This window comes from Marmota flaviventris, chromosome 15 (genome assembly GCF_047511675.1).
Source record: "Marmota flaviventris isolate mMarFla1 chromosome 15, mMarFla1.hap1, whole genome shotgun sequence".
NCBI classification, from domain to species: Eukaryota; Metazoa; Chordata; class Mammalia; order Rodentia; family Sciuridae; genus Marmota; species Marmota flaviventris.
The window spans coordinates 62,854,100-62,869,594 of NC_092512.1; the positions used below are offsets into that span (position 1 = coordinate 62,854,100).

General features: G+C 38.6%; 1 protein-coding gene across 3 annotated transcripts in view; it reads right to left on the bottom strand.

Moving 5' to 3' along the window:
• Positions 1 to 14,375, bottom strand: part of Nsmaf (neutral sphingomyelinase activation associated factor) — a 55,086-nt gene extending 40,711 nt beyond the window's left edge. For 2 of the 3 annotated variants that reach the window (XM_027932820.3, XM_027932819.3), the window contains exon 1: positions 14,078 to 14,375. In XM_027932820.3, the coding sequence (XP_027788621.2) occupies positions 14,078 to 14,136 (59 nt within the window). In that variant the 5' untranslated portion in view covers positions 14,137 to 14,375. The remainder of the gene's footprint in view (positions 1 to 14,077) is intronic. The other variant, XM_071602311.1, reaches the window with a different exon arrangement.
• Between the last annotated feature and the right edge of the window lie 1,120 nt (positions 14,376 to 15,495).

Here is a 15,495-nt window from a genome sequence, read left to right on the forward strand (position 1 = left end):
GTTCAATCCCTGGTACCGCCCCCAACCTCCAACAAAAATAAATTCTAAACCAAAACAAGAGTGACTCATAAAATTAATGACAGTAGAAACCAGTTTTATTATCCTACTAGGTAACTTTTATTGACCTGTCATCCATTTAAATCCATGAACAAAAATCAGTCATAAATTTGGTTTGATTCCCAGTAAGTATGTATATATGTCTTAGGCATATAAATATGTCATAGGTGTGTGTGTGTCAGAGAGGGAGGGTGGAGGGAGAGAGGAGGAGGCTAAACTACCAGAGCACAATATGAAATGCTCAATACTTAATCTGAATTTCAACATAATCACAAGATTTAGGATGGCTATGTTATGGTCTGAGCCTAATCAATATAGATCACAGATTATAGATTATGAGATATTAATAAGTAGGATAATAGGATTATATGATAAGTGATATAGAGTAAATAATGTTAAGCTATTTCTAAGATATTAAAAATTGTTCTTCTGAACTTCATGTGCCCACAAATGTGCTTGAACCCAGGCTGTGATTGTCTGCTTTCGCTCTGCTAACTGCTTTCTCAGCCCTTGTATCTTGCTTGCTGGCCTGCACCTACAATTTGGAGGATGTGTTTTTTTCTTCCCCTTATAAACCCCATAGAATTCGGACCCGGTGCTGTTTCTAGCAGAGATAATTTGGGTTCTGCAGGGAGCAGTCCCAGCTGGCTAAACAACAACAACAACAACAACAAACCTCTCTAGTTTGAACAAAATTCGGACTGAAAGTGTTTTCTGAGCCATCAACCCACAACAGTTAGAAACAGCCCTTTGATGTATCTGATGATTTCCAGGAAGGTTTTAGACCAGGGAGATATTAATTACTTTGTCCCTTGTTTCTACCTTATGTTTCAATGTCTGGAAACCCTCTGCTTAGGCTGGAGCTGTGCACTTCTTTATTCTCTCTCCTGATCTCCCTAGTTCCTCCTCTTATAGAGAGGGAAAAATAAATAAATAAGACAATGACATCATTTTATAACTATGAAGCACAAACCACCTTCAGAGACAACCAGTGCTTCCACATAACTACTAAACATGTTCATATCAGCCAGGCATGGTGGTGAATGCCTATAATTCCAACAACTCAGGAGGCTGAGGCAGGAGGATCACAGGTCCAGGACAGCCTCAGCAACTTTGTAAAACCCTGTCTCAAAAAAAAAAAAAAAAAATTAAAAAGGCTGGGGTAGCTCAGTGGTAAAGCACCCCTGAGTTCAATCCCTGGTACCACACACAAAAAAGTTTATATTAAATTTTATTTCAGAACTGAAGTCATCATTTTAGCAAATACATTAATATAGCCGCCTCAATTTATCAATGTGCATATTTTGCATTAAATGAAAAACACCTGGAGCAGGTATATAATTAAATCATATTGTTCAAACTTAATAAGGAACTTTTCCCCTATTTACTAGAGTATATAGTTAGATCTTCTTTAAATTTTTTCTACTTAAAAAACTATTACAATTAAGTTTCATGGGTTTTACAGTGATTTTCAAGCTCTATTCTAATTTTGTTAAAAAAATTTCCATGCTTTAAACAAAATTAAAATGGGGCTGGGATTGTGGCTCAGCAGTAGAGCGCTTGCCTGGCACGGTTGAGGTGCTGGTTTCAATCCAAATAAATAAATAAATAAAGGTATTGTGTCCAACTACAACTAAATAAAATAAAAATAAAAAATAAAAAACCCCACTGTTTTGTAGTTGTATGATCTAAATCATTAGTATTATATCAGACTGTAAGTTATTTCTTTAGGAGACCATGACACTGCATATTCCTAGTTTAACCCCTTTTATAGGGTGTGGAGTCATTCTCTTTAGATACATTTCCTCATTGAGCAAGTCAACTTTATTAAAAAAATGTTGTCTTATCCTTGTGTCACCTGAATTTTTGTTGTTGTTTATTTATACAGTGAGTTGAACCCAGAAATGCTCTACTATTGAGCTACAGCCCCAGCCTCTCCCCACTTTATAATGGTTTTATATAATCTTTATTCTGTTTTTTTTTTTTTTTTCCTTTTTAGTACCAGGGAATGAACTCAAGGGCACTTGACCACTGAGCCACATCCCCAACCCTATTTTGCATTTTATTTAAAGCCAGGGTCTCACTGAGTTGCTTAGGGCCTCGTGAAATCGCTGAGGCTGGCTTTGAACTCACGATACTCCTGTCTCAGCCTCCAGAGCCGCGGGATTACAGGCGTGTGCCACCATACCGGACTAGCCCCAGTCCTTTTTTTTTTTAAATATTTTTTAGTTGTATATGAACACAATATCTTTATTTTATTTATTTATCTTTATGTGGTGCTGAGGATCAAACCCAGCGCCTCACACATGTGAGGCAAGCGCTCCACCACTGAGCTACAAACCCAGCCCTAGCCCCAGCCCTTTTTATGTTTTATTTTGAGACAGGTTTCACTAAATTGCTGAGGCTGGCCTCAAACCTGTGATCTTCCTCCCTCAGTCTCTATAGTCACTGGGATTACAGGTCATGTGCTGCTGAATGCCACTTGAATTTTAAAGCATACTTATATGTTTAACACTTAGCCAAGAACATAAAATAGTTCCACTCCAGCCCTTAGGGATAGCCCTGCATCCACAGCCACTTGAGAATTATTCGACATTCTGTTGATGAACAGTACTGACAGTTTTATAAGTCAATCCTGTCTCCAAATTATAGATGTAAGAGAAGCTTCACTGTGAGAAGTTGTGATGTGAGCTCAATGGGAGAAAGTACTGTGACGTCCACATGGGCCTGGAGAGCCTAGGGGTGTCATGTGTTTGCCATCTATACTCTGAATACCACATATCCTTGCATTTAACTGACAATAGTGAGCTTAACAAGGGAGTTGGTTTAACCAAACTGGAATTTTTAAATAGTTTCTGAAATAAATAAAAAATTAAGAAAACTGTTCGACAGGGCAAGATTGCAGTCCTGTGACCTGCACTCTCCCCACAGGAGATGCCCCCAATAATCTACTTGACAGCAATATCTGAAGAGCACTGTAGGGGCAGGAGCTGTGACACCTCTCCTCACCCACCATAAGTGGGTGAGCTGACACTTGGGTAACAATAGACAAGTTAATAAGAGAAAAGCAAGACCAATGTAGTTAACCAGTTTAACATGATATAGAAACTTTCAGTAATAAAAACTCTAAGACATGGGGAAACTGCCTATTATTGTGCTTAGGTTTGATGAACAATGGACATCTGTGAAGACAATGACTGTACAAAAGGGTCACGGACTAAGGGGTAACTCAGCAAGGCTGTCTGGCCAGATTCTTAGCGGCCCCTCTGGGCAGTATTCCTTCCTCTAGGGTGTGGGAAGGACCCCTCTGAAATAAAGGTCCTCAGAAAAGAAGGAAGAAAGGTGATTGACCTTCCTTGGTTTTATGACTTCCTTTGGGGGTGAAGTGTTCTAGTTTCTATGACCCACTTTGAGGAAGAGGAATTCTGGTTTCTATGACTCATTTGAAGGGCGAAAGAGGCCAGAGGAGAGAAGGCTAGAGACTAGACTTTGCTTCTGAGGCCACTGGTAAGGCTTTCCAAGCTCTAGTTTAAAGTATTCAACATGCCAAAGTGCCATACGTTAGTGTATCATTTTCTTTTTGTTGTTGTTGTTAAATATTTTTTTTAATTGTAGATAGACACAATACCTTTATTTTTATTTATTTATTATTATGTGGTGCTGAAGATCGAACCTAGTGCCTCACATGTGCATGGTGAGTGCTCTGTCACTAAGCCACAATCCCAGCCCTGGTGTATCATTTTCTGAACCCTAAGATATCATTCAGGGAATATTATTTCAACTAATTATACCAATCTTGATTTCCACTTTAATTCTGCTACTAAGATATCACAAAAACAAACCTTATCTTTTGCCAAAATTCAGATGATCTAAATCTACTGCATTTTCTGGGCCTATAAGTCAGAACTCTATTAAGAGAGAATAGATAATATGACTTGACTTTGTAGTGAATTCATGCTGGAGATTGGTGACAACTTCCTCTTCTAGTGGTTTCTAAACCATCTGTCTTATCTCCAATTAGCACTAAACCTATTTATGTGCATGTTCTTTGCATTCAAAGTTCCTAGATCACTGAAACAGTTCTGCTTCTACTCTCAAACTCTCCTAGGATGTTACCCCAGGAGCCATGAGCACATGGGTATCCTCTGCATCTTCAGAAAGTTGATCCTGTGTCTTTAGTCAGATGATCAGTGTCAGGCACAGAGTACAGAATAAGAACCCCTTTCTCTGTCATAAATCAATGTTAGACGACCAGACTGGGCCTAGGCCAAAGCCAGTACTTCCTCATTTCAAATACAACTTTAGAACATTTGCTTTGCTTTTGTTTTTTTAATCTATAGAATTTTTTAAAGCCTCTACTCATGTGGGACTTAACCTTTTGAAAGCATTAGTATTTAACCTTCTTGATTCATATTTAGAAAATATTGTACGGTTGGAGGAACACTAACTGTATAATCACTCTATCTTCTTGCCTGATCTATAATTCTGCAGGAAAGATCATTTCAATAGGAAGTTCAAAATTATAATTTTGAAAATTCCAGAACTGTCAACTAAGACCTATCATTTTATTTCTTGAAACTTTCAATATTTGTTTTCTTAAATCTATAGTTTCAGTAATAAGTAACATGACATGACTGTTTTTTTCTAGCAGCTTCTTCATTGCTATCTGGTTAATTAATTTTTTAATGTTCAGAATTAAGTAAAGTTCCCAAGCTGTTTGCATTAGGATTAATTAAAACTTCAACAAGGAAGTTAAAGAACTGTATTTAGATGTAAGCCTTCAGCAGGTATCAGGATGGCCACTTCCTGTTTTCTGATCTATACAGGTACCCATCTGCCATTTCTTTCCACCCACTAACTTGACCTATAACAAATGAATACAATTATGTTACCTTTGTTCCTCTTTCCAATGTGTTCTCTGGGCTTTTTCCTTCTGGTCATGAATTCCTGTAAAGATGTATCATATCTTCCTTTCACTCAGAGATCACTGTCTCTCCTGCTAAAAGGTCTTTCCTTTTATGTAAATACATAGTTTTTTAGTACTTGAGTCTGGTCCTACCAAGTTTCAGCAACATCTAACACACATACTAATCCTCCTTTATAATAAAACCTTGGCTCATTTTATTAGTCGTATTCTACATATTTGTATAGGAACCTCTGAGTGATTAAGTACTTTTTTTCATGGAAATTACTAGCCACTCCTTCCCTAGAGAAGCACTTCATCTCAGAGGTACTATCCTCCAACATCCAAATTCACTGTTTCACCTATCCTTTTTAGACCTCCTTCAGTAGTAAGTTTAAGCCCTATCATCCAGTCAGACTCTAGGAAAATGATATTCTCCTGACTTGTGTGGATGCCAAGACAGTTCTATATCAAAATGACTTTCATTGACACCACCAAAAAGCCAGTTGTTTCTTTCTAATCCCAATATTCAACAATCTTGAGAGAAAGCTAAAAAACATTTACCTATGCTCTCAAAGTCTTTCAATTTTCGCAAGGGTCATAACCCAAGACAGGATGTTTCACAAGCCTTATCTACACTGTGAAAATAAAGAAGGAACTATGGTTGAAGGACAAACAAGTAAACCAAAACAAAACAAAACCAGGGTGAATGCACACTTGCTGTTATGTAGAACAGTGCTTCTCATACTTGTAGTCCTCTGGGCAATCTTGTTAAATGCAGATACCAATGTAGATCTGGGGGAGTGGTGGCTGAGATTTCATAAGTCTAACAAGTTCTAGGTATGTTCCTGCTGCTTGCCAGGAGACAAAGATTCCAATACCCACGTAAACCAGATTTCAACCATTCCAGAATCATTCTAAACTGGGAAACCATGAAAATAAGCACAGGCCAGTAGTCCACAGGCCGCATATTTAAAACAGAGCAGTATGTTACACTGGAAAAGGGGCTGACCTTAGATGAGAGAATATTAGTGCTGGCCTTAGCTCAGCTGTTTGACCTTGGTCAAATCACTTACGTAGGCCTTATGTTCTGCAACATAAAATTGAGGGGAGATACAGACTAGATTCTCTACTTAACCAGTGAAACTATGGATTTGCTAAATAAACCTGAGCTTAACAAAGTAAGTAGGAATTTTATTTCAGGCAAGATAGCAGTTCAAATGTCTAAAGAACAATCTCACTATAGATGTTCTGAAATTGCTAGAAAAATTATTATAAAAATCTTTTTGAATCCTTGGCTGAGCGGATTAACAAGTAAGGGAGAGTCCTGGAAGTACAAAATAAACTCAAGTAGATATCCTGTAAAGTCAGCTCGCATTGGGAAAGTCTTTTTTTCACTTGGGGCTTTGCCTAATCCTTCAAGAAACAGCCTGAATTTATTAGAGGCCAATCCAAAGGGCACAGTAAAATAAAACCCAAGAGAAATGAATGGGCTCCCTCTCCCTTCCCAAACAAAAACACATGCAAACTTTCTGGAAAAAATACACTTTACACTTAGGCCTGGGAGACTTCTTGAGGAAATATTTCCAAGGAACAAGAAGCCACGATGAAAAATTATAAAACATATTACTGATTAAGAGTCAAGGAAGCAACAAATTACTTAATTAAACCTGTAAAGGCCACAAAATAGTCCATAATCTGAAGCTGGTTATTCTATAGTTATGTTTAAAAAGATAAAATGACCAGGCAGTTATTAAAATGAAACAAAAAGAATTCGAAATTTAAAAGTAACTGAAATTAAAATTTTAAATAATGGGTTTAACACCAAATTAGGCAGTTTCAGAGAAAATTAGTCAAATGTAGAATGGGTTTAAATAATCCATAATGCACAAAAGAAAAATAATGATGACAAATATTAAAGAGGTATATTGAACCATAAAAGAATAAAGAAAAAGCAATACTCCTAGAGGCCTAGCCCCCAATTTTCCAAAACTATTTCAGCTTTAGGAACCCCAAGCAGTTATAAATGAAGAAATCTGTATCTAGACAAACAGCAAAACACTACAAAGATGAGATCTTAGCAGTAGCTAGAGAAAAGACAGATTACTTGAAAGAGCAGACTTGAGTAGTACTGGTTTGTTGCAAGCTGCTGTCCCAGAAGCAAAGGTGACCTCTTGAAAAGCTCCACTGAATCCTGATCCTGCTGTGGCTGTGGGTTTAAGGCAGTCACAGGCTTGGACCCTAGGGCCCTAATCATCCCAGGAAAAGTACCAGTTCTTCCCCACCAAACCATGAACACTGATGCCACAAATCCTGTTCCTACCCTGTGACATCATACCGACTTGGCCCCCCAACAAGCTGTTGGGCAAGGACAGCCCATAGTCACAAACGCAGAGCTGGACAGTTGAACCAAGGCTTCCCCACAGCATAGCCCTACTGCTTCCTAGTCCTTGGCCTCTCCTGGAGTCTCTGAGAGCCTGAGGTTGGCCCAGCCAGGTAACTGTGTGCTGTCCCAGGAGGACCAAAACAAGCTGCTGCTGAATTTTTTTTCTTTTTCCCTGATTCCTTTCTTCAAAACAATGCTCCAGCAAGTCTGGGGCAATATTCTCTGATCATTTGCCTTTACACTGTCTTCAAAATGCTGAGAAAATGATAAATCTAACAAAACTGATATAAAGAAGGACAAAATAAGAATATGTTCAGACAGACAAAAACAGAAGCAGTTTACATCATAGGACTCTGATTTCAGGAACTTCTGAAAGATACTCTTTAGGAAAGAAAAAATAATTTCATAAGAAAGATATGACATATAAGTAGGAATGCTGAACAAAGAGAAGGGTAAATAAGTATGCAAAACTCTAGAAGCATTAGCTGGACAATCAGAAAGCTTAATGTATAGACTTTAAGTAAAAATAAAAAATACCAAACATCAGTTTAAAATTTGGAACAGGAAAACAGAAATTAGGTACCCAAGATCCTTATACTGTTAGGAGGGTAAAATATCAGGTAAGCCCTAGAAAAACAGAAATACATGTTCTGAGAGCCTTATACTGTCAGGAGGAAAGCCCTAGAAAACTAGAAATAAAATTTATACCTTCCATACTCGTCAGGGAAAAATGAAAGAGAGCAAGGGTACTTTACTTCTTTATTTTCTTCTTTAATTCAAAGAAGAAAAAGGGGAAAAAAGATACAAGAGTAAAATTAAAATTATTATTACAATAATAATATTGTAATAACAATAATACATACAACTGGACTAATTTAAGATAAAAATTATCAAAATTAGAAAAAAATCATTGTCAAAATGTATTTTTAAATAAAGTATTTTTATAATAAAATAATAAAAGGATCACTGTATTCAAGCAATACAGAAAAGCATAAAAATGCCAAACTGCATTCTGTAATTTCTTTTTCAATTCACACCGCCATCAGCAGTAAATGAGTGTCTTTCTTGTCAAAGCATTATTGACATTACACACTCTCACTTTGAACAATCTTTTCAGATTTGTTCGATAACAAATCCTATTTTATGATAGTAAATTGCCTCTCTCTGATTAGTAGTGAGGTTGGAAAATAAGTTTTTATATTTTTACTGGAAATAAGTGATAGTTTCTTTCCATTTTCTGTTTGTTGTTCTCTGCCATTTTTCTGTTGATGTGTTCATCTTTTTAACTCTTCTTAGAAGAGTTCTTCATACATTGACTATTATAATATTCTGGTGTATTTGCTATAGGCCTTTAAATTATCTTTATCTGAAAAGTTTTGCAATATAAAGTATATTAAAATTTTTAAAAGCTTCAAAAAAGAGTTAAAGTGTAAGCCATTTATTTAAAAAAATGCCTAATTAAGGGCACAGAAATGTTAAAAGAATGGAAAATTCTATCTAATACAAATAACCTGCAAGAAACCTGACATAGATATATTAATATAAGACAAAATAAAAAAAATCATTAATTGATGCAAAGAGGTCATTGTATGTTCATAAAAGATTTACTTCACCAAGAAAATAACATTTCTAAGCTATTCATGAGATACAAGTTAAAAAAACACAAGGGCTAGGGGGTGTAGCTCAGTGGTAACGAGTTTGCCTAGCATGCTGGAATTCCTGGGTTCTATCTCCTTTGCCATAATCAATCAATCAATCATGCATAAGTAATAACCAAGAAATTTTTGAAATCTATGAGTTGGAAATTTTATGATGCGTTTCTAAATATCTGACAGGTAAAAGATGAAATCACAATGGTATTTAGAAGAAACCAAGCACTGAATCCTTACATGGCCATTTATACATTTTTAAAGACATTTTTAAATGCAAATCATACAGAAAACACACTCAAAATCTATTTATGGGTCAATTCTTGTGCCTTCTCAATAATAGCCATTTTGGAAGAAGTTAATGTGGGAGAATAAAAAATAAGGGTATAGCTAATATTCATTTGGGGTAAGATTAATGGAAATTCTCAGTTACAATATTTGTAATATTTATGTCTCTCCTGTTTTTTTTTTTAATGGGAGAAAAAAAATGAACCCTATTTCTTTATGTTAGGCAGATTTCTTACAACTGATCAGCCTTCCTAACTAATTGTTGATTCTGCAATTTTCCTTTTCAATACCTGTCATATCCCATGAAGAAATATTAAAGGACCGGGGTGACCCACCAGAAATGAAAGATTAAACAGGAGTATAATAAATCATGTTGTCTTTACAAGTGTTTTTTATTTATATTGCAGTATGGGGATTGAATCCAGGGCCTCAAACATACTAGGCAAATACTCTAACTCTGAGCTGCATTCCCAAACTTTTCTTTAGTTCTTTTGTTTGGAGTCAGGGTCTAGCCAAATTGCCAAGGCTGAACTAGAACTTGATGATCCTTCTACCTCAGCCCTGCCCCCAGCAGCTGGAATTATAGGCCTGTGTGGCTATACCTGGCTCAATGTATTTGTAATATAATGAATACAGGCCCAATTGATTAAACAAACATGTTGAGTAAAAGAACTTAATATCAGCATAACCAAGATAATTATATACCCATGCAATGTCTAAAGCAAAGTCTTAGAAATGCCTGTAAAACTATGAATGTAATTATGTAGGTATCCAACAGAGAATTAAGATCACTAATGTTTTCTCCTAAAATGACTGTATACAAACCACAACTAATTTATTCTGTAACATTATGGAGATAAAACTATGACTGTGTCTCAGAAGACTATGCTTCAGTTACGTAAAATTCTGCATAACTTAATATAAAATCAGTGTAGTCCCTCCACCACAGCTAGACACGAAGACAAAAAAAATAATAATAATTAATCTAATACTAAATCTTAAAATAGAAATATTTAAATAGTAGCAGTTTCAAAATATCCTCATCTGCTAACCCACTGACCACATCTGCCATTCCTAACAATTCCAAGGAAATCATGTGAATTGTCATTTAATTTTTTTTCATTTATCTTCATCAACACTTGTACAGGACATTTTTAACAACTAGTAAATTAATATGGCTCCTGCCATCTAAATCTTAACCAGAATGGCCAAGTGTCTGTTTCCTAATTCAGAAAATTATCAAAGCATTTCTTTACAAACATCACTAACAAATGGCCAATTGTGTAGTTATTCTCTTGAGAAGTCTAAGGGTGGGATTACCATGTTTAGCAAATAAAAATACACAATGCCCAGTTAAATTTGAATTTCAAATAAACAACATACTTACACAAAAAATTTATAGTAAAATATTTTACTATACGTATATCCCAAATCTTGCATGGGATATACTTATACTAAAAAAAAAAAAATTACTTACCTGAAATATGACTTAACTGTGTATCTTGTATTTTATCTGAATTTCCTAACTGGGATTCTTCCTCTGTCACCTTTTAGATGCAATATACCACATTGAACCTGTCCATTCTACTTCCTATAAACATCCAGAATCATTCCAATGTTCTCCATTCCTTCTGTTACCACCAATGAAAGAATCTCCCAAACAATCTCTCTGCTTCTGCTTTTATAAAAACTATCACCTCCTCTAAATTTGGCAGCATCAATGTAAGAAAAAAAATACTAACTTTAAATTTATTTTTTTGTTTGGGGTCATAATTTATTAGCTGTAGAAATCTAAAATCCCTAAATTAGCATGAGATAAGCCAATGAGCTCATAAAGAAGAGATGAGGCCACTCATGGATAACCTCAAATTTCCCAGAGAAAGTAACAAGTATCTTAGATACGCCCAAGCCGATGGTCTACATGAATCTTGCTAATATGTGTTTACTGTTGCAAAAGAATAAGTAAAAAAAAAAAAAAAAACTTTGCAGAAATGGTAAATTTGGGACTTCATAAATGTTTAAAATTCTCTTGCTTTTCAGATGAATTCAAGGACTTATAAAGAGACTGCTTGATTCCAGTCCATACCTCATTATCAGCAGTTCCTATAGTTCAAATCAATATTCTATGAATAACACCCTACTTTAGAGTATATCCATCAGTGCAAGGATGCAAAGCCATTAAGCAGAGATTTAAGAAATTTGGGAGGTAAGTAGAATCCAAATAAATATAAAACATGTTCCACAAAGTTTCCAAATTACTGACACTCAGGGATGGCTGATGTATCCTGATTGATAAATATTTTGGTTGTGAGAACTCTTAACTCCCAAGATTGCTAGCTGTAATGTTTTCTGATCATTGGACATCAACAAAACTGCCTATACATGGAAACAGCAAGTGCAGAAGATTTTTGTAAAACTGCAGAGCTGTATAAACTAACCAAAGTAAACAAATTATTTCCATCAAATAAGAGGCAGAACTAAAGAAAACAAGTTTTCGTATATATCAAAGAAGCCATACAATTATTATATATGACCCTCGGGACATAAAACGTGACAGTAATTCAAGTGTTTCCAAGTTCTGACAATGTTCATTTGGATTTTCATCTATTTAATACAGAGCACCAGCAAGTCTTGATATTGTTGGTATTAACCTTTCTATAAGAAACAGGCCTTATAAATAGGGAGTGTGAGTTATTTTAGTTATGGCCCAATTGTTATTTAACAGACAAATATTCTGTGACTAAAACCTCATCAACCCCCCCCCCCCAAAAAAAAAAAAGCTTTTGAGAGCCAAATCCAATGTTTTCTGTTTATCTTCTTCACAGGACAGAAATGAAATTTCACACTAAGTAATCTGGAGAGACCAACATTACAGATTAGAGAAGTACGAATATTTGGATGGAAGGGATTGAGTCAACACCTACAGATGTACAGGTGCAGATTCTACAAAAATTGTACATATTCAGCTATACTTATACTTGCATGTATAATCTGCTTTCCTGGTATCCGCTCTGAGACAACTTGACAGGCTGGCAGCACTAGGAGATAACTGTAATTCTCACAACCAAAACTGTGTTTGCAAAATGATTTACCAAGAGTTTCTTTTGGCACTTGGCTAGGACCACAAACCTGAGAAATCAGAAGAGTTGTTTTGGTCACCAGCAAGCATTAGGAAGAGCCTGAGTGAACTTTCTTTTATTTTTTAAATTTATTTATTTACTTACTAGTTCTAATAAGTTATACATGACAGTAGAAAGCTCTTAGATTTGTTGTATACAAATGGAGCACAATTTTTCACTTCTCTGATTATGCATGAAGTAGAGTCACACCATTCCTGCAATCATACATATACCTAGGGTAATGATGTCCATCTCATCCCATGATATTTCCTACCCTTTGCCCCCATTTGCCCCATCTAAATTTCCACTACTTATCCCATGCACTCCCCACGCCCCCCATATGAATTAGCATCCACTTATCAGAGAAAACATTGGGCCCCGCCATAATGTTACTTCTCTTTTAATGCTGAGTAATATTCCATTGTGTATATATACCACAGGTTCTTTATTCATTCATCTATTGAAGGGCATCTAGGTTGCTTCCACAGTTTAGCAATTGTGACTTGTGCTGCTATAAACATTGAAGTGGCTGTGTTACTCTAACCATGCTGTTTTTTACGTCTTTAGGGTATAGACCAAGGAGTGAAATAGCTGGGTCAAATCGTGGTTCCATTTCAAGTTTTCTCAGGATTTTCCATACTGCTTTCCATAGTAGTTGCACCAATTTGCAGCCCCACCAGCAATGTATGAGTGTGCCTTTTCCCCACATCCTCGCTAACACTTTTAACAGACACTTCTCAGAAGAAGAAATAGAATCCATCAACAAATATATGAAAAAAGTGTTCAACATCTCTAGTAATTAGAGAAATGCAAATCAAAATTACTCTAAGATGAAAATTAAGTGAACTTTCTTAAAAGAGAATTCTGGGGATGGGATGAGAAACTCAGAAACCGCACTGTTGTGATACTCTAAACCCTTAGGGGAACGCGGGTGAAAAGCACTCGACCTGCGCTTGGGAACGGAGAGCCCCAGAACAACTAGCCCACTGCTGGGGAGATGTCTGCGGAGCAGGGGGTGGCAGGGAGGACCCGGCTTTTCTCAGACTGAGGCCTTTCGGGTAGCCCTCCCTTCGGCTCACTGTGGCAGGGAGCTGGGCTTGCATTTTTTGGTTCGGAGAAACAGAAGCGGTGCCTTGGGAGGTCAGCGTCACCCCAGTGCAAGTGGGGACGGTCGCCAGGCTGCGCGGCGCCCAGTGCTCGCACCTGATCCCGGACAGGGACGTTTCGGGGTGTGAGGAAGAGGGGAAGTGAGCCCAGCCGGCTTAGCTGCGCTCCCCAGCGAACGCCAGGCTCCCGGGCTCGCAAGGGACGCGCGCCGACTCAGCGCCGCCTTCCGGGTGAGCCGGCCCACGCTGCCCGGCCGGCTTCGCCCAGGACCGCTCAGGGCCCGGGCTCGGTTTCCCGCCCCTACACCCGCAGGCGCCACCCCGACCAAGACTGGGGCCTAAGACACGCTCCTCGCCAGGCCTCTGCCGGGTCCCCACGCCGGCTCCCGTCCCCACGGCTCTGGCTGGCGCCCGCTCCCTACTCGGGCCTCTGGTCCCAGTGCCGGGCTCGGACATGCTCCCGGTTTCGGCTCCGGCCACTCAGGTCCCCACTCCCGGTCCTGACCCAGCCCTTTGCCCCGCGCCCTCCCCGCAGCCGGCGGCCCGGCCCTCCCATCCAGGGCGCGCACCTCTCCTTGGAGTAGAGCTGCAGCTGTTGCTCCTGCTGCTTCTTCCGGATAAACGCCATGGAGGGCAGGCGCGGGCGGGCGCGGAGCGCACGGCAGGCCCCGCCGCCGCCCGCCGAGGAGGTCCCGAGCAGCCGCGGGGAAGGCGGACGGGGCGGCCTTCCTGGAGCGCGCAGCTGCGGCCTGGCTTCCCGAGCGGCGCCGCTGGGCGGCCGAGATCCTGACTCTGCGCCCCAGGGGCCCCGCGGCGTCCGGCCGCGCTCACCGCAGCATCCTCGCGTGGGGACTCCGGCGGCGCAGTGACTCAGGCCCGGAGGAGGAGCGCGCGGTGACCCGAGGCGTCCCACACTCGGGCCGCCCCAGGAGTCCGCCAAGGGCCTGAGGCCAGAAGAGGCTCGGTTCTTACACACGAAACGTTGCGCCACTTTACCAATCTTCACAGTGTGCCATTTAAATATTTTACGAATGAAAATGGATGCTTGCCCATAAACCACCAATTTGTTGGCTGCGGGGGACTTGAAATAACAATGTTTTGGAATTTTAGATCCCAAATTTCAATTGTTTAAATAATTGATCCCATGACTTTTTGTCATTTTAATAACAACTTGATTGAGATATAATTAAATATCAAAGAATTCACCCGTTTAAAGTGTACCACTCAGTAGTTTTTAGTATATTCATAGACATGTGCAATTATCCTCACAGTTTTAGAGCCTTTTCATCACCTCAAAGAGAAACCTGTAGCCTTGACCTATCACCTCCCCCCCCCCCAAACCACCTCTCCCAAAGCCCCTGACATAGCAAACACTAATCAGCTTTGTCTCCGAATTTGCCTGGTGTGGACATTTCAAATAATGCAGCCATACAAGATGTGGTCTATGCTGTAAAGATTTATCGGTGCTATGGCACAAATCAGTACTTGATTTTTAATGCTGGAATGAGTTTCATTGTATGAATATACTATATTTAATTTATTTATATATTCATCAATTGATAGACATATCATATCGGTCCATCAATTGGCAATTAAGAATAATGCTGGCGTAAACATTCATGCATCAGTTTTTCTGTGGACTTGGGCTTTCTTTTGTGTTGGGTGAAACTGAAATCCAGGAGTGGAATTACTGGGGCATATGAAACTCCATGTCCAAACTTTGAAAAATAGCCAGACTGTTTTCCGAAGTGGCTGGCCCCATGTAACACTCCCACCATTAGCAGTGTAGATGGGTTCTAATTTCTCCACATCTTCTCCAATACTTGTTATTATCTGACTTTTTGATTAGGGCTATCCTAGTGGGTATGCCTGCTATTCCACAGTGGTTATGACTTCCTAAAATACTTATGATTGTTTACCATTGAGGGATGCTTGAATAACATGCTTTTAAATTATATGTATACTCAAACATATCTAATACTAAGAA